Below are 27,574 nucleotides of genomic sequence, written 5' to 3'. Positions count from 1 at the left end.
ATTTTCCCTATCTCTTCATCTCCAGGGCAGTCAAAGCATTTACAGTCCCATTATTTTACACAACACCTGTTAAGTGGGTACCAAAGATTATTATCCTCCTTTCATTTCTAAGAAAGCAACTACAGAGAGATTAACCCAGTGGTCCAAGGTTGCTCAGTAAAATGAGATGCTTGAGTTTTCCACTCCGCGTTTGCTCAGGGACTTGGTCCTACAAAGTAACCCAATCTTGTAAACTCACCAAAACCTCCAAGTCTCAGTCTTCTCTTCCCCCAATCCTCATACACACATGAAATTTTCACAATCTAAGCATAAATCTACCACCATGTAGATCTTGGACAAGGGTCTCCCACTAGACCAGCACTATGTGTGCAAGAAGCCTGCCACGACACGTGACATGGCTTTCCAGGCAGAATCCACCCACTCCTTCATCAAGTCACGCTGATTCTGCCCCACCACGTCTGGGAAATTTTTAACCCCTCGATTAGCCATTAACAATTGGTTTAACTCAGGCGAGACAGAGGACAAAATAATAGTGTTTTTAAAAAATGCCTCCAGCATTCTGATGACAAAGGAGCCATGATTAACGAAGTTCCCTTTGTGTCCCAGCTCCATTCTGAGAGCAAGAGAAAGAGCTTTCCACCCGCCTTTGTTGATTGCTGAGTCTCTTCCTACTTGTCTCATCACCCACACAATCTGTTCATAGCCCAAAGACACAATCCAGCCAGGCTGTGGAGAGTTCCTAAAACACTGATGTCGTGAAAGCAGACAGGGTGAACAGGACCTCATCTCACAAAGAATGACGGGACATTCAGCAAAAGAGTTCACAAAGGGAAACACAGACGGAAGGCCCTGGGCTCAATGGATTTGCCCACAATGTCTAACACAATGCCCGTCCTATGGGTATTTATAAAGCTTCTCATCAATTTATAGCCACCTCCAGGTTTTGTCCCCCAAACTCCATTACTTTTAGAACAGAGGGTTTTTAAAGAAAATCAACAAGTTAAGGAAGTCCAAACCACTGCTTTAAGGATCTTGAGTCTCTCTAGACCTTTAAACATGAAAACAGCAAGTTAGACAAAGATTACAGTTCCAGCACAACCACCTCAGCGGGTTGAGATGATACATATAAAACACTCAGCACATTGCCTGGCACACTAAATGCTCAACTAATATTACCAAATATTTTTATGACATGCTGCTCTGTTTTATTAATGACATTTTTATACTTGTCCTGCCCGTCTACTCAGCTAAGATAGTGCCAGCTTATTTGTCTTCGGTGCATTACAAACGCAAAGTGCCTTTCCGTCCGTCATCTTATTCAAGCCTACAGATCCAGGGCCAGTTATAGATGAGATCCTAAAAGCAAACCAGGTCTCAGAGCCGGCAGTGGGAGATTCCCTGAGATCTCAACTCGTTAGTCTCACATCCAGTGCTTTCTGTCCATAATACCACAAATGAGCAGACTGTCATGTCTTGCGCCTCTTTGTATTCCCCAGAATTTAGCAAGGTGCTAAGATATACCTTAATCACCATCTACAACAAATTTCTAATGTGTAGGTAACCTAAAGACTCTGGGAATTTATTTTAGTGCCTTTAACAAAAAGAAAAGAAATAGGTAGAAAAGACCAACACGTTTGGCTTTGAGGAAAGACATGCCTCTGTTTTTATCTGCCAAGACATTACCAGGTCGACTTAGCAAATAATAAAGGCAGGAAGCAGTGTGAGGGACTGAATGATATGTCTAAGAAGGCACATGGGGCCCGAGCCAGCTCTCCTGACAGTTGGCTCATGGCTTGCTCTATGAAGTGCATTCTTCATTCAGTGCCTTGAATGAGGTTAATCTTGTCCTGGATTACGCACAGCAAGTTGTGCTTCAAATGACCACCCCAGACTTCAAAGGCCCAGGTCAAACTCCCTAATTCTTCAAAGAAATCTTTTTATCTGATCTAAAAAATGCTTAGAATACTTCGTCTATCTCACCCAACTTTGACCTTAACAACAAACTGCATTATTTTACTGATCTTGTCTCTCCAATCAAATTTAGGTTGCTCAAAGGCAAATCTGTGTGTGCACTTCTTCTGCAGCCCATGACTAATCCAGTTCAGAGATGGTAGTAACATGTGCTGGCTCGTTCCTTGTTCCTCCTCACAGACTCCTAGATGTCCCAAAGAAACCTAGAGACATCGTAACATCTACCAAAGCTTCCCAACCTTCCCCAGAAATACTGCTCTGCTTGGACAGTCATTAAAACTTCTCTTGTGCCTTCAAGAACCTCATTTTAGCTGCTGGGACATCCTGTTGCCATCCATTTCACAGAGACATCCAGCCCAGCAGGAGCACGTGTTGCAATGAGCTTCGCTTCAAAGCCAGCAACCTGGCCAAGTTCCAGGAATTGTCACTAATGATCTTCACAAGCCACTTGGTGCTCGGACAGTGGTACAGCACACACATACACACACACACAGCCCCCATTTCAACCACTGCTCTAGTTGGAAGAACTGTGTCTAACAGAGGTTGGTTCCACACCCGATTTTATTTTTTCATTGTTACAGAAGAACTATTCCATCAAACACGAGCAAACTCTCCAAATACACCTTCTGCAGCAGAGTAGTAGTGTCCATCAACCTATGTTTAAACCAAAGACATAGCAAGTACATCAGTCTGGGCTCTTCTGGTTGCAAGAGACAGGAAATCCTACTCAAAGTTGCTTGAGCAAAAATTAATTAATCAATCAATTAGTAAAGCGAAGTTGAAAAATGTCCAGAGACAGAATGGTCTTTAGATAGTGGTCGTTTTGAGAAATCAAATTGCATCAACAGATCTCCCGTCTCCACAGTCACTGAATTCCACCTTACATATTATTAGCTTCATTCTCAGGCTTCATCGGAAGGACTCGCGCAGTTCCAGGCTCATATTAACTGGGTTCATGTTCAGTAAGAAAAAGAGAGGACCTCTCTTCCTGGTAGTTTCCACACAATCCTCAGACTACACTGTGATTGGATTAACTTGAGCCCCATGTCTACTGTGGCTTGGTCACATACCCATCACTGGAGTCAGAGGTGAAGATTCTCTTCAAGCACCGGGACTGAGACTGGTGAGAGGAAAGTGCCACAGAGGAAACTCAGGTTCTGCCACCAATAGAATTCAGCTGAACCATTCTCCCCTAAGTCTTCTCTCTTTCCCCGATCTCTAAGAAGTTGTATTACAGGGATGATCAGCTTTGAAAATAGCATACTAAAGGAAAGAAAGAACCAGGCAAGTCATAAAATAATATAAATAGCTGGGAAGCATATGATAATAGGTTCGCCCTCACTTGTAATTACAGAAATGTACATTAAAATAAAAAGATATTCTTGGCACACTGGCAAAAAAATTTAAATAAAAGTAACACTCAGTACTGGCCAAGACACAGGGAGACAGACACTTCTAGACTTGACTAATAGGTTACATGGTGGTTATACTGATCACTGACGGGCAAGTTATCGCTTATAGAAATCTTTAAAAATGGATGTGCCTTTTGACCTAAGATAAATTCACAAAGTGAAATTGCTAAGGAAATTAAGGGTATGGATAAATATTTAACTACGAGGAAGGTTTTCCCAGTATTGCTATTGTATAGCCCCCAAATTGGAAATATCATCAATGTCCAACAATACGAGATTGGGTAATTTAATTATGGTACATCCATTCTATGGGATAGCATATCTACACCAAAAATGGCCTTTCAGTGCAAATTTACTGGCATGTCTTAAATAAGGGAGAAAGGCACACCACAGAAGAGTTCACCCAGTGGGTGCCATAACACAGCGCCACTCACCAGCTAAAACTAGTCAATGAGTTTCACCCTCATCTCCCAGGCACTCCCTGGCTGCTGCTTTAAGATTTTTAAGGGTTCTAAAGACCCAGATTCTGCCTAGGGAAAGACCAAAACATCTGGAGACCCTCAGCAGGCTAAAATTTGTTGTTCCTTCAAATAGATAATCTCTACATATTTGTTTAACAATTGTTTAGTGCTACATGGGGGAAAGTGAAGAAGATGAGCCACAGATGGCATATACTTGTCCTGGAAGATAGCTTGAAAAGTAATGTTTGGTTAATATACAGTGACTTCTATAACAAACCATTCTCTATAAAAAAAATTAAGCATTTTTCCTGTTCTTCATCCTATCATCATATAGCAACTAATCTTCAAATCCCTAGAGTAATTCCCAGCATAAATAAATTTCACCAAATTAAATCTTCTCAAAGAAAACTCACCACAACACAGCTATTCTCCATCTCAGTTTCCAAAACTTTGACATGGGAATATCCTCGGTGGACTGGCCTATCTTAGAGTGTTGTTGGTGAGATCAAGTGAGATGACTTCTATGAAAGTGCTTTGAAGAGGATAAAAGCACTGTAAAAGTGTGGAATCAGGAGTATGAACTCATCGCCCAGGTTTAAACACGCTTGACAAAGCATCTCAGAGTCACATCAAGCCTTGGCTCCACCATAACCTTTGCGTTCTTTTCCTGTAGTCGGTTCTGAAAACCAGATGTTGGCCTGCAAAGTTTCCCTGCCACAAAAGGACAGGACCTTCTCTACTTTCAAATTGGCCAAAGCAACTGTGACTATAAAACCATGGTGTTACTGGCTGTTGAAACTTAGGGAATTAAATAGTGGGGGGAAATGCCAAAGATAATCTGAAAAGCAGACAGACGTGCCTGGTATAGCCTGAACCTGAAATGGAAAAGGGCAGCAGCATGAACAGGTAGGGGGTTAATGGTTTTCATAATATCTCATTCAAGCCATGGCAATGAAAAGACCTAGAAGATGTAAACTTCTCAAAGTGAGAATTCTTTTAGAATTAGCACACAGTACTACTATTAGCAATATTTTGTAGCACTCCAAATATCTTCCTAAAGGAAATTACTGCTTTAAAATAAAAAAGTTGTTGCTTGGTAGAGCTGTGCCTCTATACTACGTGTTTCTTCCACAGCCTTCTTCCCATTTTGAGGAATGGTAAAAGTATAAACACGGATGGGTCAATAGTAAGTGCACCGACATTCTTAAATGCCCTTCTTTTTACACCCCACCCCAATTACATCCCTCCCTTGAGGATATTTACAATCCTCTATGACACATGCTCTGTACCTTCTTGGTTCAAGGAAAACACACCTACAGCATTTCAAATTAACTACTGACCCTTACTCTCACACTATAAACAAACCCTTTTCAAAATCTCAATTGCATTGTGTCCACATTGATTAAAGCTTGAAGCCTGGTGACCTCATGTGGTGTTAACTTCTCCCATGCACCAACAGCATTCTGCCTTTCTACTCAATTACCCCCTTTGGTGCCAGAGGATCGCTACCCAATGAACACACACAATGGACTTCTGCTTCATTACACTAACCAACAGCAGGATAGAAATAAGCAGAAGAGGAATAAACAAGCTAATTTATCATGAGGACAGAGCAAGCTTTCACCAGCCTCGCCACGGAAAACTTCACTGTTAACGTGAATATCAATAGTCTGGGGGTGACGTTTATGATCTTACAGATTATAGACAGAGCCACAACAGAACTGCAGTGATTAAAGAATTTTTCAGATTAGCAGGTGTGAACAACAGGCACACAAAACCTAGGCCTTAAACCTCTGGGGTCCTCCATAAAACCTACCGAATAATTATTTGGGGAGGCACAATCCAGAGGTTTGGATAATGTGGACTGACACCCTGGTAATTTGCCCCAAGTGTTCGACCTAACTGTGGGGCCCCTCTTATTCATCTTTGAAGAGGTGGTCAGGAGGGACACCCCCGCCTTTGTGAGAGGGGTCTGGATGCCCCCCTTCATTAGGCATGGCAGGGCACAGGGCTGATTGAATTAACAACTTCGGAGGGCTTCAGTCCCAGTTCCCAGACATTAGCACCATCATCCAGAACAAATTAAAAGTCTCACAGCAATTAAGCAGATTTTGAAAATGAATTTCCCATGGTTCAGTGGCTCAACAAGGCATCCTGAGCTAAGTGTTAGAGAAGAGTTTAGAAGGAGGAGAGGAGGAACTGACTGCTGAATTTCCAAAGTAAACAGACAATTGGTAGAGGCATAAACAATAAACTTGGAGCCTCTGCTAACTAGGCTTTTACACAAAACCAGAAATACTCAGTCACAGAAGGTGAAAGAATAAAAAAGTAACACAGAATTGTTGTATTAAAATGACGGATTTCAGGAGGATTTTTTCCTTTGTTTTTAATTCTGTTAACATCATTGTATTCTTATTTTAAAATATGAATAAAAATTTGGAGGGGACAAAATGCATGTTTCTAGTCACTAGATTTTAAATTCACAGAAGCAATCTAAACCTGATTCTAGAACCATCTACATCTCTCAGAACCAGTATAGTATAGCCAGGTTCAGAGCAGGCAGAAAACCTCTTATGCCAGCCTCCCAAAGAACTCTGGGTGATTTCATTCAAGGAACTCATTCCCGGGTTAAAAGAATAAGACTAATAATAAAATAGTACTTAGCATATTCAAAGTGTTTACTATATGCCAGGCATATTGTGTACACATATTATCTCATTTAATCTTGTCACATATTATGTCATTTAATTCTCACAGCAACGTCAGGAGACAAGCACTACTACTCCCACTTTACCCATTTGAGAGATGAAGCAGCTCAGGCTCTGAGATTAAGTAGTTTGTTTAAGGCCACAGAGCAAGCAAGTGGTGGAGCCAGGATTTGTATCCAGTCCTTCTGACCCCAAAGTTCTTGCTTACATTTAGAATAGCAAAAAAAAAAAAAAAAGTGTCATTATTGTACAGGGAGGCAGTATATGAAGACGTGATGACCCAGATGAGGAGGACCTCCTGTCGCCTTTCTTCCAAGCCCCATTTTCTCTTTGTCACCACCACCTCCCTCTCGTCTTACTCGGTGCCGTCTCTGTGTCCCCTCCCCTCCGAGACTCGCACCTCCAGCTGGAAGGTCTGCCTAAGAGAAGTCCAAGTCCAGCCTTTGTGTGGCTTTCTCCTTGGGTTTTGCTTCCTTCCCTCTCAGCTTACATCTGCTTCTTAAATCTCTGTTCCCTCATTTCCACCTGGCTCCACCAGAAAGTCAACAGGCCCAGGTTCCTCTTGGCCTGCAGGCACATATTCAGCACAGCACGTTTCAGTCCCTTCCTTCAGGAACCTGGAAGAATGTGTGGATGAATTCATTCCCGCCCACCGGATCCGCAAGCTGAACACAATGGAATGCAGAGGTGGTTACTAGAATGTATTATGCTTTCTTGTCAAGGGCAGTATAAAAGGTGACATCATAAATACATTATTGATCTCTAAGAAGACCCATAAATACACCTGCAAAATTCTTAGAAGTGAAACTTTAAAAAGATGAATTTTCCATCTTTAAAAGTTTACAGAAAATTAAGCAAACTACATGAAGCAGAAGAAACACATTTATTTCCTAAAGACAAGTCACAAAATTTCAATGATCATTCAACATTCTCATTTGAATATTCAAAATTTGGAAATACATATACTAACGTGTGTTCCCTTCCTCCCAGTGAACTTTACCAACCAAGCTAGACAACTAGTCAGTCCATTCTCTGCCTTTATGGCCAAGGAAGGACCAAATATACAGACCGAACATAATAGTAATCAGCGTAATGGCAGGCAGAGGTATGGAGGCCTTCCACCAGCGGGTGGGAAACTTGGTCCAAATCTATTCTCTCACTGCGACTTCTCTGGGCCTTAGTTTCCACAATACAATAGGAGAGGTCCCTTTCCAAAACTCCAAAAATTATACACTGTTATATATTTAAGCATATAAACCACGAGGGTGACACAATCCTTTTAAGTTCAAGCGAATAATAAGAAACCTCCTCTCATTTACATTATAAAAGAATAGCCTGGAATTAATGCGACAAGTCTTGGGGCAGGCCTTAAGGTTGAAGTGTTTTAGCGACCTCTGCACTAGGTCCAAAATGCAAGGCATTTATCTACTTATTTCTTCAACAAGTCTACTGGACACCAACCCTGTTCTCCCCTGTGGTCACCGCAGGAGACCAAGGTGGGCAGATCAGGCCGTCCTCGCTGTCAGGTCACTTAGAGTCTTATGGGGTTTATATAGTCATATTTATTTATTTATTTATTTATTTATTTTAAAGATTGTATTTTTTCCTTTTTCTCCCCAAAGCCCCCCGGTACATAGTTGTGTATTCTTCGTTGTGGGTTCTTCTAGTTGTGGCATGTGGGACGCTGCCTCAGCATGGTCTGATGAGCAGTGCCATGTCCGCGCCCAGGATTCGAACTAACGAAACACTGGGCCGCCTGCAGCGGAGCGCGCGAACTTAACCACTCGGCCACGGGGCCAGCCCCCTAGTCATATTTATTTTTATTTATAATTTCTTATATTAAAGCACTATAATTCTAGTTAATATTTCAGTAGTAGTTAATATTTTATAAAAGATCATCATTTCTTCCTCGAAGTTTGACTTGCAAAGGTCTTTGTGATTTACATTACATCTAGAAGCAAAAAAGACAATTTTCCAATGGCTGATGACCCCAATTCTCTAACGTAAAACAGAAGAACCACTGGGATGCACTCTGCAGCAAGTACGGATGGCAACTCTCGTCCACGTATTGGGTGATATCCATTTAACAGTCTTGCTATCTGGGCTTACCTATGAGATAAAGAGCCATGAAAACCGGTCTTGCATTTGAAAAAGCAAAATGTAAGACTCAAGTTAAACGCTGGTGAAAACTACCACTAACTGTATCAAAAAGTAAGTTAATGGCTCTAATTCACCAAATGTGTAAACAACATGCTTCTCGAACCGCTGGCTAGCATGGAGGATGTCTGACAGAAGGCTGTCAGACAGGGTTGCTGGGTTCCTAATTTTATGCAATACACTAAGAGGCAGAGATAACCTGCCATCATAGGCCTAACCAGACATAGGATGACAAAAAAAAAAAAATTAGCAACAACTTCAAATTCAGGGAAATGGCAAACACATATTGACTGATCTAACACGTATGCACAGGCAACATATTCTCTCATTTTACTCTCACAACTCCCTGTAAGGGAGAAATTTTCAGATGAGGAAACTGAGACTCATAGCATGTTAACAGTTTGTCCAGGTTACAAAGCAAGTGTGATAACAAACCAGTTCACACCCTTTGATCAACCATAAAACCACAAGCCATCAGTCAGAAATCTGACTGCCTTGGACAGAAGGATCAGTAAGTTTATCACTGAACAGAAACATCATATGGAAAAGCTTGAGCCAGCACCATGCTGCATTATAGTGTGACTGCTTCCTAGGAATCCAAACAGAAGCCCAAGTCATCAAAGCCAACTTTCCAAAAAACTGTAGCACTTCTGCTCAACCAGGAGAGTTATTCTAAAGTGAGACTCGAACAGAGCGAATGGCCTCCCTGTATTGAGCCGGTACCAGGACCTCACTCAAGTCTGACCCAGAAATATCATTGCCTCAAAGACATACCAATGCTGATTTTGTTCAAAGCCCAAAAGTACGGCTCATCCTTCTCCCAAACTATATTTTCTCTCTTTCTCTTTTTTAACAAGTGGGTGGGGTAGGGGAGGAGGGGAATGGGGGAATTCTTGTGATATCTGTAAAAAAAAAAAAAAAAATGCTAATTGAAAGGTGACCTTAGTATCCTTTTAGACTACAAATCTTGGGTATCTACAAATTATCCTGTTTCTTTCCACTTCATCAACTATTATTCAGAAATACCACATCTCACAGAGTGAAACTCTGTTCTGTTTGGGCATGTTCAAAGAATGGGGCTGGGAATTTAACACCAACTCTTTCGTGGACCTGCCAATTCTGTAAAATTAGAAGGAAGGGTGACTAAAAGGATGTTTAAAGTCCCAGAGTTGCCCATCACAGCCAAGCGCCCCCACTCCACCCACCCCACCTCACCACTCTGGAGAAGCTGATCCTTTCTAAGAAGAGGTGTGTTCTAAAAGTGACAGCAAGGCCCCTGGCGCAGTAAAAGTCTTATCTACAACTCCCCTTAGCCCAGGCACGCAGGGACTAAAGCTGGAGCCCATTTCCCACAAGCCAGAACTAGCTCAACAGAACAGAGAAAAGAAAGGAATGTGGGACGTGTCTTTTCTGCATTTGAGGCATTCCGTTCTCAGGCGAGTTACAACCTAAATGAGAGCAGATAAAATACAGAAGAACCCAGAGTAAAAGGAACAGGGCCTCAAAAAGACCTGATCTGCCTTGGGAGAGGCTGGATTTAATAAACATGGAACCCAACTTCTTGGTAGTGATCACCCAAAGGCAAGCATGTTAAACAGAGACTTAAAAATCAACATTCATTATGGCTAAATCAGAGAAGGCAGGAAAACATCATCCTTTGTGACTTCACTTAGTTTCAACAAAAAGAAAGGCAGAGAAGAAAGAATTTACAGTGTAATATCTGCAGCTCCGGGATCACAAAAACACGCTTGTCACACACAGCCACACGGGGCCCTCAACATTTTAAATCCTATTTTGGCAATTTGAGTTTTCTGCTTGCAATTACCTTCGGAGTGAAGAAATGGTAGAAACAAAGGATGAACAATTATGTTGTTTCTTTTGTATGTAAATCAGACTGAAAAAAAATACAAGGTATGTCATTTCCCCCAAAATCACTACAACTTCAGAATTACGCTTGCCACAAACGGACCCCGAAAGCTCAAAAGTTACTCACAGAATTTGAGTCAAAGATGCCTCTGATTGATGACGTCTTCAAACTGAACACGAGGATGGTACTCTGGTTGAATTAGTAAGGACCATAGTCAGGGGATCTTTTTTTTTAAGTTTTAAATTTACAACATTTTTCTCAAGCAAGAGGAAGGGAATGTACCACGCCCTCAGCAAGCCAAGAAGGAATTTAGTTGTGTGTGTGTTTTTAATTCTGTAGTGTTCTTCCACATAGAACAGCTTAACATCATATCTAATTCTATTGTTCCATAAGAAAGTAAGTATACAAAGGAAAAAGGAGAGGACGTTAAGTCATTGGTATCTTATTTTTAAGTAAAAGCAAAGTCAATAGAGCTATAGCAACCACACGTTGGGAAGTTGCTGCACGTTATCTCTACGGCCTTGGACAGAAATCAGATGATCCTGATGCTGAAAACTCAGAGCACATATACATTTAGAGCACTGGCTGACATTAGAATGTGAGTCTAAGCCACAGCTCTGCTTCTAATTGTGTAAACTGAGTCCCTTCCCTTTCCTGGGCCTCTGATTCCTCCTCAAAGAAGGTAGGACAGGATGGTCTCCGAGGCCCTTCCAACCTTACAATTTAATAGCAACAAGCTCCACACTTTCATTCAGGCCAAACCACACCAAAGTGGATGGACACAGTGGACCCAAAAAGCCACACTCATGGCAAGCAAAAAGATCACACAGCTTTAGAGTGGATTCAATGATCCTATCAGCCTATCAGTTCAGGCTGGTTCCAAGGCGGCTGCTGAGATAGGAAAATACCCACCTATAGCACAGAGGCCCTGGAACCCTGGGCGTTCTCCCCTTTCTCTTCTTTGTCCTCATGTTACCTATCATAATCCTATACCTCTCTGCTGCTGGTCAGTTTCTGTGGCAAATTGTCCCAACTGCTGTAGATTTAGAAAATGGCATAACCAAGCTCTAGTAAAAGTGTGTCTAAAGCAAAAGTTAATAGATAGACCTTGAGTAAAAGCTTGAGGGGTTCTCTTGAGAGTAAAATACACCCGCCTTAGGAGAAAGATTTAGACTTGTGTTCTTATTTCCTAGTTCTCTGCAACAATACCAATATCTACTCTCCAGGGAAGGCTCGTGAGGCGACATCTGCTTAGAACACGGAAGTCAGCGCTGGAAAGCAGGATGGCCTCTCTGTGCACTCTCACACCCACACGGAGCGGTGCTTTGGGTTATTCCTAGTCCCTCTGCCTCAACAGACCCATGAATCTGGAGGTGTTTGACAAAGCAGTGGTGACTCAGAAAAAAAAAAGGATAGAAAATAAACAATGCCATGGTTAAGTTTCCCCAGATCTAAGAACAGAGAGGGACAGAGAAGGAAAAGTAGGAGAGATGGATATGGGGTAAAGCAGACGGTTTCAGGGACAGGTCCTCTGGGAATCACATCTCTGGTGGGCCTGGTTCAACGAGACGCCCGAACAGGTGCCATGTCCTCAAGATAGCAGATTCCTCACGAGAGTCATCCGTGACATGGCAGGGCTCTGTCCCACATCGCAGCTGAGGGCGAGAGCCAAGGAGCTTCTGTGACCTATTTGGGATCACTGAGACCACACGTCATCGGCCGTCGTCAAGTTTCTCTCCACTACACGATGCTGCCTTGAGACCAGGCGTGCTCTCTTCGGGAGGGACTCAGCCAGGACTAGGCAGCAGTTGACTGGCCCCCAACCAGCTCTCATGAGCTTAGCCTTATTAATCTGGGGCTTGAAGAAAAAACTGAGCCAATCATTTACAGACTTTCTTGCTAAAGAAAAATCATAATGCCTTGCCAAAACAAATGTAATAACTTGGCCTCTTCTTTCAATTACCTCTGCTTTCTTGGAAATGTGTTTTGTGGATAAAGCCTCCGAGTTAACCCAGAGAATTAACCAGAAGTTTAAGAAGGCCCTATAATTCCCGTGGGCCAGCGAAGAAAGAACACCCCTTTACCAGAGAATATTAAGAGGACAGAATTGGAAGGAAAAAGATGGAGGAGAAGACTGTCCTTGGAGGCCCAGGATCTAAACAGGCAGAGCTCAGGCTGGGGGAGGTGGACGGCATCGGAAGTAGGGTTTAAAAGTCCAGGTAGAAGCTGCGTCCCAAAGAAATGCTCACACGTTTACAAAAGCCTTAGTTTTTCTTTCCTGAGTCCATATTCTCCTGCCATCTCCCTTCTGCACACCCACGTGCCCCTCCCCTGTCCTCGCAGCTATATTCAGGACAAGTGTGTAGGCTACGTCCAGGCGGCATCCAGGACGTCGGTTATTTTGACATGTTTTCAATTACAACTCTCAGTCGCTCTTCGCTGTATGTAATAATTTCTTTTTGCGGGGAGCTGGGGTATAATTTTCTCAGGTTCAGCCCTCCCCAGCACGGCCTGCAAGCACCAGTCAACCTTCACATCGGCTGGCGTAAGCAGTTAATATGTATTTGGAATTGGGATCATTTGCTCAGGAAGTAACTGGGTCACGGATTAGTGCCCATGCAGTGACAGAGGTATGTGGTTTGGGAAAGGGGGAGAAGCAGAAAAAGGGGAGACCAGCTTTCATCTTCTGCCGAATCTGTGTAGCATCACAGTAGTTCCATCACACTCGACCTTTGTCCCCTGTAGAAATTGAAGGGATGACAGGAGGAGAGCGTCTTAGACTACAGTCACAGATTGTGGGCCTGAGTGCCAGACCTCTCATTTACGATCTCTGTGACCTTGGAAAAATTCCTTCAGTCTCAGATTCATCTGAAAACTGGAGACAGTGCCTGCTTCTCTAGGTTGTTATGATCATTAAATGGATCAAAACATGTAAAATGTTTTCCACAGTCAACCAGTAAATCCTCAAAAAGCAACGAATCCTAAGAGGCCAAATCTCTCCCTACTGGTCAGGTGACAATCTGAGTATTGCTTTTGCTCCCCTGAAAGATTAATTAGAGGTGTGGAGGGGTGGGTGGGAGAGGCAGTAGTACAAGGCTAAAGAATCTTAGTTATTTTTTTATCCTAAAACATATGAGTTGCTCTTTTCTGTTATTTAGCAATCTTTTTAGACTAGCCCTATTATGAAAAGGGAAATTGCAAAACATTTCATCATCAAGTTTGAGAACTTCAATACCTCCGGCTCCTCCCCTCCATTCCCATGTCCATCCCCATCTGGGCACCTTCTCTGGAAACTGTCCATATCTGGCATCCTTGTCTCTCAGGCCACCACTACAGCACCTCAGAGAAGACACAAGATCCAAAGGAAATAGACATGATCATTTCATGTCTTGATGCTCCTGTCTCCCACCATCTCTTAGAGTCTCTATCAAAACTGAGGGCAGCAAATCTTTCAATAGAGAAAGTCTATCAGCATTTTTCACAAAGAACAAAATGTACCTATTCACAGTGTCAGCATGGAAGCGTCCAGTTTGAAATGCCCTCATTATTATGCATGGGTGTGTATATAAACAAAATTATCCTTTGGGGAACAGAATTTTCAACATTCAACAAGATGCTCCTCTTTCAATTGCTCTCCATCACTGCCAATTCACACCCTCTAAATCCTCTCCAACTTCAGTTGATTTCTCCCTTCTCTTCCTTTGAAAAAGTCCAGACTTATATAACTATATAAAGATGTTAAAATCATGAACTAGAGAAAACAAAATCAAATAATCTTCCTTAAAGTAGCAGAACTCAAACACATTATGGTTAATGAACTCGGCTGCTCAGCCAATTGAATGATTCATAGAATTACAAGGACTCGTTAGAACTTGTAAGACATTGGTTGCACTGGCATATGCAGACTTCTCAAAAGGCGTCCTCTCTCAGCCTGGGCGAGGCACTGCTTCGCTATGTAGAACTGAACTCCATTTCCTTTATCATACTGGTTGATAGTTCTTCCTTTTGATATCTTACCCAATGATTAAAAATGAGAAATCAGTTGCATTTGTGGTGTTACTTGTCATGTCTTTCTGCATTCACATCATTTTTATTCAGTCCTAAAAGTCACAGCTTTGGGATGTGGGGCAGGATTACCTAATGGCTGAGAATTCTGGCTCTAATCTCAGATTGACTGGAGTCCAATCCCAGCTTTGACCCTGACTAGCAAGGTCTCTTGAGCAATTTTACTAGCCCTTTTTGCACGTCAGTTTACTTATGTGTAAAATGGGTACAACAGTACCAACTTGCCAAGGCTTTGCGCGGAATAAATTAGATAAGGTCTGGCACATAGCACACATTTAACACATGTTAACTATTATATCATTAATATATTTATTTCAACATGAAATATTAATATAATTATTTGACGGTATAATTAACAGGGCTTCTCATTTCACATGTTCTCAAATTCCCAGCAAAGGAGTGAGAGCGATCTTGATGCTAGAGACCTCATCATAGCAACTCCTTTGCGGTGACCTAGGATTAAGAGGGGCTTTTTTCCACCTCTGGCTTCCCAAGCCCTCTTTCCTGGCCCCGTCTCAGCGCTGTAGCCTATCCTGGGCACACCACTGGCTCTGATCAATATGTCACACATTAGGCAGGTGACACACGTCAGCTCTAAGCTAAGGACCTTCATCCAATCCCAAATTCTAAATCTCTATAGAAACACCTTTATGAAGGAGATAAGGTAAGAATCTTTCCTCAGTCTATACAGATTTTTAAAACTTTTAAAGGCCAAACTATTGCAAAATGTCAACTAGCTAGGAAGGGCTTTTAGTCTAGACGTGGGTTCCAGGCAGGGGACTTGCAAACCTTACAGAGCCACACATCACACTATTATCTCACGGAAACATTTCTCACTTTGAACAGGGAAAAGGGAATGTTCCAGTAGAAGGCTAGACAGTCTGTACTGAACAATTAGGCGAAAACAAGGTGAGAGATTGTTGGCACAAGCACGAGTCTGTTGCAATAACCAAGAAGATAGTTTAGTTTTTTAAAAGTCAAATAACGTAACTCCAATTATAAAAATTTCCCATCCTTCACAAGAAATTTTTGAGGTTTCACAGTATTCCTACAGACCACATCAGATACTCTGGTAGTTAACAAAGAGGGAAAAATGCCATGGTTTAGTTAGGTAGGAAATTTTACAAAATCAAAAGCAGAATCAAATACAAAAAAAAACGTGGCTAACATCAACCAAAAGCCAATTAATTAGTTCTTTTCAAGATTCTCCCCAGATACCCAAACAGTACAGGATTACAAGTATTGCATTATTAATATATGCTAAAATATAATAAATACCACACAAGCTTAAAACCTACTGTACTGGGAAGCAAACCATTACGTACTCCGCATGCCTGTAATTTTATTTAATTTCTTAAAATTCTGCAACTTCCAAATAAATGATAATAGCAGAAACAAAAATTCACATGAATGGACCACAATCAGGACCCTTACTAGTTCCCATTTGAACAATAATAGCACAATAGTATGAGCTACACTATTGAAAGACAGTAAATACGTCCGTGTGAAAATTGAGAAAACTGATTACATATGTGCGTATGTATACGTGTTATATTTATACATGTAATATTCTCAGCATTAAAAGACAAACAAAAAAAGGCTGCTCACTTAGTGAGCTTTTGAAAGAGCAATCCTGTCTAAAGAAAGAGTAATTGGCAAATTGTCGAAACTTCTTTGGAGTTCACATGTGGAATATTCTCATTCATGGCTATGCTTAAAACAATGCAATGATTTTCCATCCATCCAATCCTGATCTTCATACTTGTAACAGTTTTAGAACAGGTGGGAAGTGACCTGCTTTTCAACCATTCTATCTCCCAGGCATGCCTAATTTGAAGCTGAGCAAATTGCACATAATGGGCCAGGGACTCAAGTTCACGATTTTTCCTCGGCTGCGCTCTTGTTTCAGGGCACATGGTCCCCACGGCCTCCCCCTTCCACCACCTGCAGCTGCCTCTCCATGAACTGAATTCACCAAACGTGAAATCAAAGGAAAATTACTTTTTAAATTTTCTGCAGGCTTATTTTTAAGGAGGATAAAGATTAAGCTGTATCTTTAAAAATATTTTCTTTTCCTTCAGGGGTTCTTAAACTTCTAAATGAATTCTAAATACTACAGAAGCTAATGCAAAATCTCATTAAAGATTTAGCAGTATACAGACACTGGCATGAGGAAAACAAACAAACAAAACAAGCACACACAAAAAACCTTGGTTCTAAGAAGGCCATTGGGGTAGGGGTGTTTTTAAGCCGCTAAACCCAAACCCAATCCCTCCCATTTGCCTTGTTATCTGTTTAAATTTTCCCTGTCAGTTCTAGAAAGCTGTAACCAAACATCGGTCTAAACATCATATAAAACTCTTTCAAATACTGAAAATTCGTACAATTCTATAACTGTAAGAGACTTTAAACTCATTAATCTACCAATGAGGACACTGAAGCCTGGGGTTAAGTGGTCACTTTGGGGTGCATGGTAGGCCTATCGTTTGGAGGGGGGCTGTATTTTGTTTTGTGTATATGTGTGTGCTGTACCCACATCCTTAAAATCAGGAGCTTTGCCATCTAGTCCCGCCCCTTCCTAGGACGCCATGTTTCCTTTCATCGGGGACAACAGTGATCAAAAAGGAACACATTTTATGGCCAAATCAAAGCAAAGATCCTACTTTCTCACTTGGCCTCTGCAGATGTATTAGAAAGACACTTCACACCCAGGACCCTGACGTCTTAAGCAGCAGCAGAGCAGAGCAGTGAAGAGGCCTCTTCTTGCTGGGGAGAGCAGAAGAGGAGTTTCTGAACTTGACTTCGACTTTCCAGCCTATGAACTGCTCCTTCCACCCCGACTCCACTCACCCACTTTGTGGAAGTTGTATTCTCTGCTCAGTTTCACCTGCTTTCCAGTTTAGGGAAGTTTGGTGGGAAAATATATCACTTACCGTTTGTTGACATTTATTCCCTATGTTTGGGTCGTGGTGGCATACCCGCATTCCTAGGGTTCTCTAACCACAAAAAAAAATTACTCTCTAAATGGACGAGATAAAGGGGAAGTCGTTGTTCAAAGTGTTTAACCTGGACTGGACCTGATCTTTCTGGTCTTCTGGCTAGAAGTGGGGACCCAGCCTTGGTATCGGCAGAAGGAGAACTGAGCAGTAAACTTCCACAACAACTTGCCCCAAAAAGTGTGATACGTGGATATTGTCTTTTTCTAGGAAAGTGGGAACTAAAGCAGTTTATTGAGTGAGGGGAATCTAGTTAGAGTTAGGACCTATCACTAACTTTTTGAGATTGTTATTGAGTGTGGTCACTAACCAATTTCTCTGGGAAAAGCAACCATGGGCACCACTCGCTGCAGACAAACGCCTCTTTGAACATACAACTGTTTGGATCCTACAGCAACTGTAACGTCCAGCAGCCACTCACCAGTGCCCTGGGACCTTCTCCACAGTCCTAAGAATCCAGAAATCATACTAGTTCCAGAAGCGCCCTAAGAAACCTGCAACAGTGGATAATGGGCTCTTCAAGGCCAGCAGGTCAGCTTTAGAAAAGAAAAAGAAACATACACCAACAAACACCAGGGAACTACGTGTAATGGTTCGCTGCTTGTGTGAAAACCTCAAAGAGGATGAAGGTCAGACAGGGATAATAGGCCAATTTAATTCTGAAAGCACAAGGTGCAAGAAATTTTAATTATGGTCTGCCACTGAAATCACACAAGATCCAATGGCATCTAACTGCAACTGCTCATCAACGGAGCCGAGAGGTGTAATTGTAACCGCTGCATAATCACTGTGAGGGCGCAGGGAACGCAGCCTTCAGCTCCCAGCAGACAATGTATTAAGAGCCTCGAAAAATCCAATACAGGGAAACATGGAGATTGCACGTAGCCAAACAGGAGCTCATAGCAGGAAAGCCCAACCGGAGTGTGTGCGCGCGCGTGTGCGTTGGCGGGGTTGAGGGTTCCAGGAATAAAAAGATTAAGGTGTTTGGCCCAAATTGAGGACATGAGCTTGGAAAACTCTGAAGCCCTTTCTGCTTTGTAGATACATACATAGAGAAAAGCATGCTCTCCTCCAGAAATTTCTCTCCTCCGGGAAGCTTTACCCACTCTCCTTTGTTTAAACAATTAGCTTGGATGTTACAGAGATTTACAGAATCAGACTCCCTTTAATTTGTTCCCATCAAACCCAAGTCTGGCGACAAAACGCCACACAGAGGACTCGAGTGCCCAAGCCTGTGCAGCTCTCACCACCACCACCACCACGCCGCCGCCGCCCGCGCCGCGCGGGCTCTCGCAAAGGGACCGGCGGAAAAGCCCCTCGGTGGACTCTCCACTCCGCAAAGTTTTACCAATCCGCGAAATAAGGAAGCAAAACCTCCCATCCGCGCGCGTTGCAAAGTTGGCGCCGAAGTTTGTGCCGGGAGGTCCTAAATCTCGAGGGGGAGGGGGACACGAGTGTGCAGAGACCGGAGGATGGATGGAGATGGAGAGACAGCGAGAGGAAGAGTTTTTCCGAGTGGAACGTCCATGAGACCATCTTCTTCACCCGGAAGCCAGTTTGGCTCCAAGAGGTCCGGGCGTTGCACGCCAGGGGAGGTCTCCCAGGGTGGGCGCCGTCGCCTGGGGACCGGGGAGCTGTCACCTGCGGGGGGCGGCGCGGGGGCGGGGGCCGCTCTCCCAGGCGCGGCGGGAGGACCAGGGGCCCCAGACTTTCCGGCTATCGCGGCTCTAAGAAGTGGCAGAGGGGAGATTCTCAAGAGGGCAGAAGGCCAAAAGCAACACCTTTCGGATACGCTTTTCCCCTCCGACCTCTCCAACTTCCCGCAGTGCCAGCCGAGGACTTTCTCCCACCGCCCCGCACGCCATCCCGCCTCCTGGCCCACCGCTCGGACCTGTCGACCGAGACGGCGGGGAGGGCGAGGGCGGGGGCGGGGAGGTGCGGCGAGGAAGTAGAGGGCGCGGAGGTCGGGACCCAAAATGCCAACTCTCACCCCCCAGCTGAGACGACCAAACGCATTTACACAGGCGGGGACCGCAGCCCGGTAACAGGGCTCCGGGTTTGCGCCGGGCGCTGTTCCCCCGACTCTTCTGTTGTTCCTAATAAAGTCGATTACGTTGCCCTCCGGGAGCTGATTGGGAGGGAACGGAGAGGAAAAGGGGGGAACGCGGGAAAAAGCGGGGGGAGACGGGGAGCAGCAATCAACTTTGTAACCCAGCGCTTCCTCGCGCGATCCGTCGCCATGCTGAAGATTCCCACCCCCGCCACCCCCCTCCTTCCTTTCAAGTGGATACTGAAACTAGGCCAAAACTTTTTCCCCTCCTTTTCTCTTAGCCACTAGACTGGATTGTGCCCCACGGAGCCCCATGGAGCTCTGCTTTCTTAAGCACAATAGCCGGACTAATTAGATCATAGAAGCAAGGCAGTGATACTGTAACAAGTAGCCCGAGAGGCAAAGAGGGAAGGGGCCCGAAAGAGAGAAAGGGGAAAAGTTTGTAGCTCTCGCACTTACCAATCAAGCCTCCCACCAGAAAGGCGATGATTTGGAACACGAGCAGAATCCCACCAACAATACACAGCTTCTTGGTGCTCATGTTTTCTATAATTGCCCCAGCCATTTTTGCGCCCCCCTTTTTCTTTCCTCCTTAAAATAAATGTTTTAGGGTGTGCTTTTTGCTCCCTCTCCTCTCACGCTCCCTCCTCCCTCGCCTCCTTTCTGGGCGCTGCAAAACTTCGGGGGTGCGGGAGCGCGGCGAGGATGGGACCGACCGGGACGCCGGGCGCCCGCACGGATTCCCCCGGCGCAGCCGGCTCGGGCTCCCCCAATGCCTGGAGCTGTGATTGTGGCCGCTCCGCCGCCTGTGGACGCTTAAAGGAGCAGGGAAGCGGATCACATGACGCCGCCTCCCTCCCTTTCTTCCTCCCTCCCTCTCGCGCTTCCTCCCTCCCTCCCCACCTCCCTCTCTTCCTCTCCCCCTGGCCCGCCCGTGCGGGGCTCGGAGCTGCGGCGGGGCTGGCGTCCCGCTCCCGGGGCTGGCAGGCATCCTGTCCCGCCAGGGGCTGGTGTCGTTTGGGGGTTGACGTTGTTGTTATGTGGGTCCCCCCTACTCCGCCTCTCACACGTTTCCTTTTCTGGTGCGAGATTTAAATCACCCGTGGTCAGCTTTGCAGACCTTTAACTTACGCGTTGACTTTAGGAAACGGTCCCCACCCCCGAATGCTAGAGCTCTCTTTAGGAAAGAGGAGAATTTTTAAAGGGACCCAACAGATGCTTAAGCCAAAGCACAGAGATGCAGAATAAAGTCTCAGTTCGGGCTTCCTCCTACCTGATCCCGGCCTCGGTTACTGGGCACGTACCCCGCTGAATCCCCCACTGCGCCCCTGGAGGAACCGGGCCCTCCTGGAGGAACCCTGCGCTCCAGCCAAATCAGCCCGCTGTGCATTGCCACGTTATCCCCCGCTCCAAGGTTTCCAGAGCTTGACCTGGCTCGCTCCTTAAAAGAAAATATATTCATTCTACTCCATCGGAGTTTTAAACTTTATTTAAACGTCAACTCGTCTGAAAAAGCTTTCCAATTTTCCAAACCACCTCCACGTGATATCACCGGGAAGTGAGCCCCTACAATCCCTGTGTTTACATGCTTACCTCCAAATGTAGGGACTTGTGTGTACAGGTTTGTCTCCACCCTTGAGCCGGAAACTCCAGGGGCATAGGGACCGAGTTTTGTTCATCTTTGTATGCCCCATGGTGCCTAACAAAATTCTAGCTATAGCAGGTCCTGCATAGACGTCTGTGGAATGAATAAGTAAGTGAATGTGAAAGCAAGCTCACGGTTTGCATTTCAAAAGCCTGCAAGAGACCTTAGTTGATTTCGATGGTACACGTGTAAGTTGTAATGTTTGTTGGCTCTTCGTGAGGATATATTTATATTGGTACTTAACTTCCAGGGGGAAAGCTGGTGTGGGACTCTTTAGACATGTCCTGCTCTAGGAAACCTTGAATTCCTGGGCCTGCTTTCTCCTCGTTTCATAAACTGATCACTTGGCCAGTACAACTACGTTGCTGAAAGACTCCCACTTTGGCACATGTGCAATTTTCACCACCCACCACACCTCACACCCCTGGTTTCTTACTCTCCCCTGGACGTACACTTTCTTCACACCAAGGGAATAGCACAAGACCTCGCTCCTCCTCCACTCTGTTCCTGAACTTTCATTGCCCTTCTGGAAGATTCCAGGCAGATTACACTTAATAGAGGTGTTCACTTCCCATCTCCAACTAGACTAGACACTCCTTAAGGACAAGTACTGAACCTTATGTATATAAAACTCCATTTCCCTGGAGTCTAACAGTTCTTAACAATTCTGGGGATATAGTCATTGTTTATTCCTTCTTTCCTTCAACCCTTTAACCAACAGTTAAGCACTGAGCCTTAACCTGTTCCAGGCTTTCTTCTCTCAGCACTTGAGGATACCGAGAGGTGACGACACTGGCCCCTGTCCTGGAGGAGCCCTGGTGTAGCTGTTACTCACTGTGTAGTGATTAGTGACCTTTACTCTGGAGAACACTAGATCAGATGGGAAGAAGCAGACAGAACTGTTGTCAATAGTAGTGCTCAGAAGCATTTGGTCTCCAAACATAGCTAGACCAGTGTGGGTTATTTCTTTTCTTCTTTACCTTTCAGAAACTTACCTCCTTCTTTTTCTCCTAAGTTGCAGGACATCATAAAAAGAAGCAAGAATGCCCTTCTCACCTCTGCCGCTAGTTAACTAGACATTCTGTGTCCTCATCTCAGCAAGCTGCCAACTTCCACACATTTGAATAATAATGATGCCTTTGGGTTGCAATTTCTTTTTTAATACCAGGGGATTTTTTAAATGAGGTTGATAGGATTCAATATCAAGATTTACTCTCCATTTGACACTACGTTTCACTATTTCAGAAGAAAGAAATGGTGTCCCACGCTCTTCAAATATGCATTGGATCTACAAGAAATTCTTGGCTAGTTGAATCGGTTTATTTGTTTAAGATTAGTGAGCTCCTCAACTCATTTTTCTATCAACTGCTACACACTCTCCCCCCATCAGCTCCCAAATGCCTCTCTTTAGAGTAACTGGCCTAAGTCCTTAGGTTCCAGTTTCCTCATCTGAAAACAAGAAGCTTGGAATAAAATACTGGTTCCCCACCAAAGTGATCCCCTATTTTGAAAGGGTCCTGGTTATATAACCATTTTAATTAAAAAGAGATACTTCCAGTTGCTAATCAATGCTTCTAACTTGCATGAGATCACCAATATCGCCACACTGAGTGTGGTGCAGACACCTGCAGTATCCATCACCATGAACAACACTTAAAAAATTTGCAATTTCGGTTATGTCTTCTTAAATATTAGTAGTGATTGTCAAATCCTGATTTCCCAAAGGAATAACACAGACAAGTAGAAAAGAGCGTGAATGTTTGAGCTGGTCACACGTGGGATGGAGCCCAGATCCCAGCTCTGCCCCTTGCTGTGTGTGATTGTGGCCCATCACTCGGTCACCTACCCACTCTGAGGCTCAGTTTGCTCATCTGTAAAGTGGAGATAATAATAGCATGTACCCCCTGGTATTCTTGCAAGATAGGATGATGATGACGACGATGATTATATTTAGGAACCCTTAAGGGGAATCAATAACTTTGTGCTAAAAACTAGTAAAACTCGTCACTAATTAGTTCTTTCTCAGCTCTCAAGTTTTGTCATGTTATGATTATTTCTTGAAGCATATTTTAGGAGCAGTCTGGGTGATTAACTCTACTTGACAAGGGTGCTGATAAGGCCAACATCTAATATTGAACCCTGAACAACACCCGGTGAACTTTAAACATAGAAACATTCTATTCTAAAAACTGCTCCCAATCACCAATAAAACACTTGTTTTGGGTCATCAGGTAGATTGTCCCAGAAACTGGGATAAGCCAAGGGTGCCATCCAACTCTGCCAAGAGAAATTGATCATTCCAGCTCATTTCTCTAGACTTTAAGTTGAAGATCCTGAGTTATCCATCGTTTTATTTGAAGGATTTGGCATATGGAAGGTCATATTGATGCCCAGTGCGTATTTATTGAATGGATGGATGAATGAATATATGAATAAATGATTATCTAACGGAAGGTGGATTAACTGCATCTCCTCCCACCCCACCACCCTCACCCACAATCCCAGAGAGCATTTAGTGCCAAATGCCTATCTGGCACATATATCCTGGGCTATAGTTTGCACATGTATCTATATACATATGTGCTGTGGTGTCACCCCTGGCTTGCAAGCTGCTTATAAACAAGGAGAGTGTGACCTGAGCCTTTGCCTCTCTCCCAGCCCCAGCACAGCACCTTGCATGGAGGAGGGCCCCATTCCTGGAGTTGAAGAAGCCCCCTTGGGAAGCCCAGGGCAGCATATCATTATTGTCATTGCAGTAAATGCGATGTAGAGATCTGAAAAAACTGCACACACCGCCTTCCCAGAGGGACCGAACAAGAGTAACAATCCCACTCTGAGGCTTGATTCTCACAAAGAGCTTTTATCCATAAACGGCATCCATGCTCCTCTGTTGCTGGTATTTCCTCGTAGTTAGTGCCTGTGGATGTGAGCAGGCACTTTGGGTTCACACTCTATTATTCAGTGCCACTTTTCACTCAGTGTATGTGTATATCTATATATGAATATATGTATTCACAGCTTCTTTTAAAATGCTTATTCTTTTTTTTCCAACAGAACTCCCTTCCCTTCTTTCTCTAAGAGCCCCGTTGTCTTGTTTTGTCCGTAAATACAAGAGCCTTTCTAGCACCTCCTTTCACCTTCTAACCTTAGGTAACAGCCATTCGGAAGACTCTACTTCACCCTGACCAGCAGATAAAACCAGCCCCTCCCTTTTTACACATCAGCACCCCCCCTGAAAATCTGCCTTTCTCGTTTACTTTTATAGTCCATGTGCATTTCAGACATTAGGCTTATTCACTCCCAGCTCTAAGTCTGACTGGTTACATAAATAAACTGGAGAAAATTACTTACCTTTCTGAGATTTACTTTTCCCCTTTCTCAAAAAAAAAAAAAAAAAAAATGATAATACCAACCTCATAGGTTGTGGTGAACATTAAATGAAAGAAAGTGACAGAGTGCCCAGCACAGAGCCTGAGACAAGTGGACACTCAGCAGATGCTTTGGCATATTATAAGGTAGGAGGCTTCTGTTCCCAGATAGCAAAAACACCAAACCAAACAAAGAACTATAAAACCCCTAATTATTGTCTCTTACGAAATTGCCTCTTTGAACCCAGGCAATTTGGAAGGGGCAGGGAAAAATCTTCATAGGTTTACACAGGCCCCTGGTGGGAGCAGCTGACAGCCTCAAGTAGCCAGTGGGCCCCTGTTGTTTCCCAGGCCGACAGAGGCTGCGGCTGACTGAGGGCTGGGATGCCCCCAGGGTGCCAACCTCTGATGGTGTGCGCTGGGTTCTTGGAGCAGAGGTGGGGGAAAGGGCTTTTTCTCTTCGCCAGGTTCCACAGCATAGGCCTCATGGGGTCTGAGCTGACGGCTCCCCGAGCCCCATGCCCTGATGACTGCTCTCCCTCCCTGTCTCGCCATGTACTCTGTCATGCTCACAAGCTCCTCTCCATCCGCTCCTCCCCAAGGAGAGTGGCCGTGGGAGGAGAGTGGGGACAGACGGAGACACAGCCGCCCTGGACGGTGATCCTGTGGTATGTAGACAACACTTAACACCATGGCACAGAGTCGGCACACAAATTGTATTGAATGAATGATGAATGAACATGTTCGTGTCCCTGGCTCTCCTGGGGTTCAGGAATATGCTCACAGATGGCCGATGGCAGAAAGAGGGCTGAAACTGAACCTCAGTCTTAGACCCTCTGGGGTGAGAATAGGCCCTGACGTGGACCCAAGCCCAATCCTTAACCCGTGCTAATTGCGAATCAGCTCAGAATCGTCTGAGTAGCTTGGCATGAAGGCCAATCTCCAATAAAAACAGCCTCAGGCATCTCTGTGTCATATGAAAGGAAAAGTTCTATGAGGATAGAACACATGAAAGTCCAGAATCTCTAAGATTTCTTCTTTGCATTAGCCAAAGAGAACTGGGATGGCTGGGAGTGAGGGAGGGCAGGTAACCCCCCAGATGTCAGATCCACTGGCAGCCAATAGCCCTAACAATAATGTTAACAATTACAAGAATAACAAGATCTTATATGGATTGCTTCCTACGGACCAAACACTCTGCTAAATACTTTACACGTGTCATCACCACTAATCCACACGACAACCCCACGAGGTAGGTACTGGTTTCATCAGTTTAAAAGGGGAAAGCTGGTTCAGAGACGTTAAGGAATGTCCCCTTGGCCATCCTGCTGGTAAACTGGGGAGTTGAAATTCTAATGTGGATGCAACACACCATTCATTGAATCGCCAAATATGCATTGAGGTCCTGCAAGTACCAGGAACTGATCTAGATTCTGGGGAAGAGCAGTGGGCCTGACACAGGCCTTGCCCTCATGCAGCCTACACTGGAAAGCTCCCCCAGAGCCTTGGTTCTCATCTCCTTTACGTCAGCTGTGTTCTTTGAACTCACCAAAGAAAGAACCCCCACAAGGCTGTGGGAGTGAGCCGAAATCCAGTCCTTGGTGTGCTGAGGACCTCCTGCCCGCTATCCCAGGGGCCCTCAGGGGACATCCATTCAGAAACCCCTCCTCCCGGGGTTCTAAGACACGGTGGGCTGTTCATGTTTCCCACTGCCCCTTTGTTTATGCAGTCGACTCTGTTTCCTTCCTCAGCGCCCTCCTCCCACTCAGATTAAACGCCCTCCCATAAAGCCTTTAGTCTCTGCCCTTCCTTCTCTGCTGCTGTTTGCCACTAAGGCTTTTCCAAGTTGAAGATCAATTTTCAAGTCAAATGACTCATGAAAGTAATTGTCAGGCATAATTTCAGAGTGTTTTGAGGACATTCTTGAAGAACACACGTTAGCAAAAGACATTCAGTGCACAAAATTAACTTTGGCTTGGCTAGCCTGCAAATTGATTCCTGAAATATCTTTATTTATTTTGTTGCCATGATATGAATCCCTAATAAAGGCCCTCTTTACCAAAGATTTCAAGTTGCTTTATCAATATTATTCATTTTAATGTAACAATACATGAGGGGAACAATTCCCGATTTCTGATACATGTTACCTTTCTAAGAAATCTGATACCTGAAGCCTAAATTATTTGATGATGCTTTCTTTCGTTTATTTTATAAATATTCGTTACGTGTTTACCATATGCCAGGTATCCGGCAAGTGCAGGGATACAGATACAAAAGGACAGACACGCTCTTGCTCTCACGAAGCTTAGAATCTCAGATGTGTAAAAGGGTCTTGGTGATGCAGTGGTTACATTAGACAAGATCGTAAGTCCTGAAGAATCACTGGTTAGGAGGCGTGGGAGAGACCTCAGATCTGAGAAACGGGGAGGACGGGTGTTCTCCTTGGCTGGATGCGCTGCAGGTCCCCCGGTCTGGCTCCGTTTGACCTGCTCAGAGTCGGCCAAGTGTACCCGTGAAGAGTGTGCGCCCTGGAGCCAGGCCACCCGGGGTCTGAATCCTGGCTTTGCCACCTTCTAGTTGTGTGCCTGGGGCCAGTTGGGGTAATTGTTTTGTCACTCAGTACCCTCATCTGCAAAATGGAAATAATAATACCCTTCCTAAATGTGAAGATTAAATGGGATAATCTGTGTAAAGCGTTTAAAACCGTGCCTGAAACATAGCAAGTCAATGTGTTTGCTAAAAAAAAAAAGAAAAAAGTAAGTTTTTTCCTTTTCTGCCACTCCCACAAGGGTAGCTTGGATTCTGTTCACCTTAAACATCTTGATAAATCCCCAAAGCAAAACATGTTGTTGGATATCTATCCCTTGGTAATTA

General features: G+C 44.2%; 1 protein-coding gene across 7 annotated transcripts in view; it reads right to left on the bottom strand.

Moving 5' to 3' along the window:
* Positions 1-20,849, bottom strand: part of WLS (Wnt ligand secretion mediator) — a 93,211-nt gene extending 72,362 nt beyond the window's left edge. For 2 of the 7 annotated variants that reach the window (XM_023641878.2, XM_070268856.1), the window contains exon 1: positions 20,147-20,575. In XM_023641878.2, coding sequence (XP_023497646.1) covers positions 20,147-20,252 — 106 coding nt within the window. In that variant the 5' untranslated portion in view covers positions 20,253-20,575. Of the gene's footprint in view, positions 1-238; positions 400-6,952; positions 7,234-10,702; positions 12,260-20,146 lie in introns of those variants that run through there. The other 5 variants (XM_003365108.5, XM_070268861.1, XM_070268859.1 and 2 more) reach the window with 5 other exon arrangements.
* Between the last annotated feature and the right edge of the window lie 6,725 nt (positions 20,850-27,574).

The sequence above is a fragment of the Equus caballus genome, chromosome 5 (genome assembly GCF_041296265.1).
Source record: "Equus caballus isolate H_3958 breed thoroughbred chromosome 5, TB-T2T, whole genome shotgun sequence".
NCBI classification, from domain to species: Eukaryota; Metazoa; Chordata; class Mammalia; order Perissodactyla; family Equidae; genus Equus; species Equus caballus.
The sequence above is the reverse complement of the archived record's forward strand: the minus strand, read 5'-3'. Positions and strand labels throughout refer to the sequence as shown.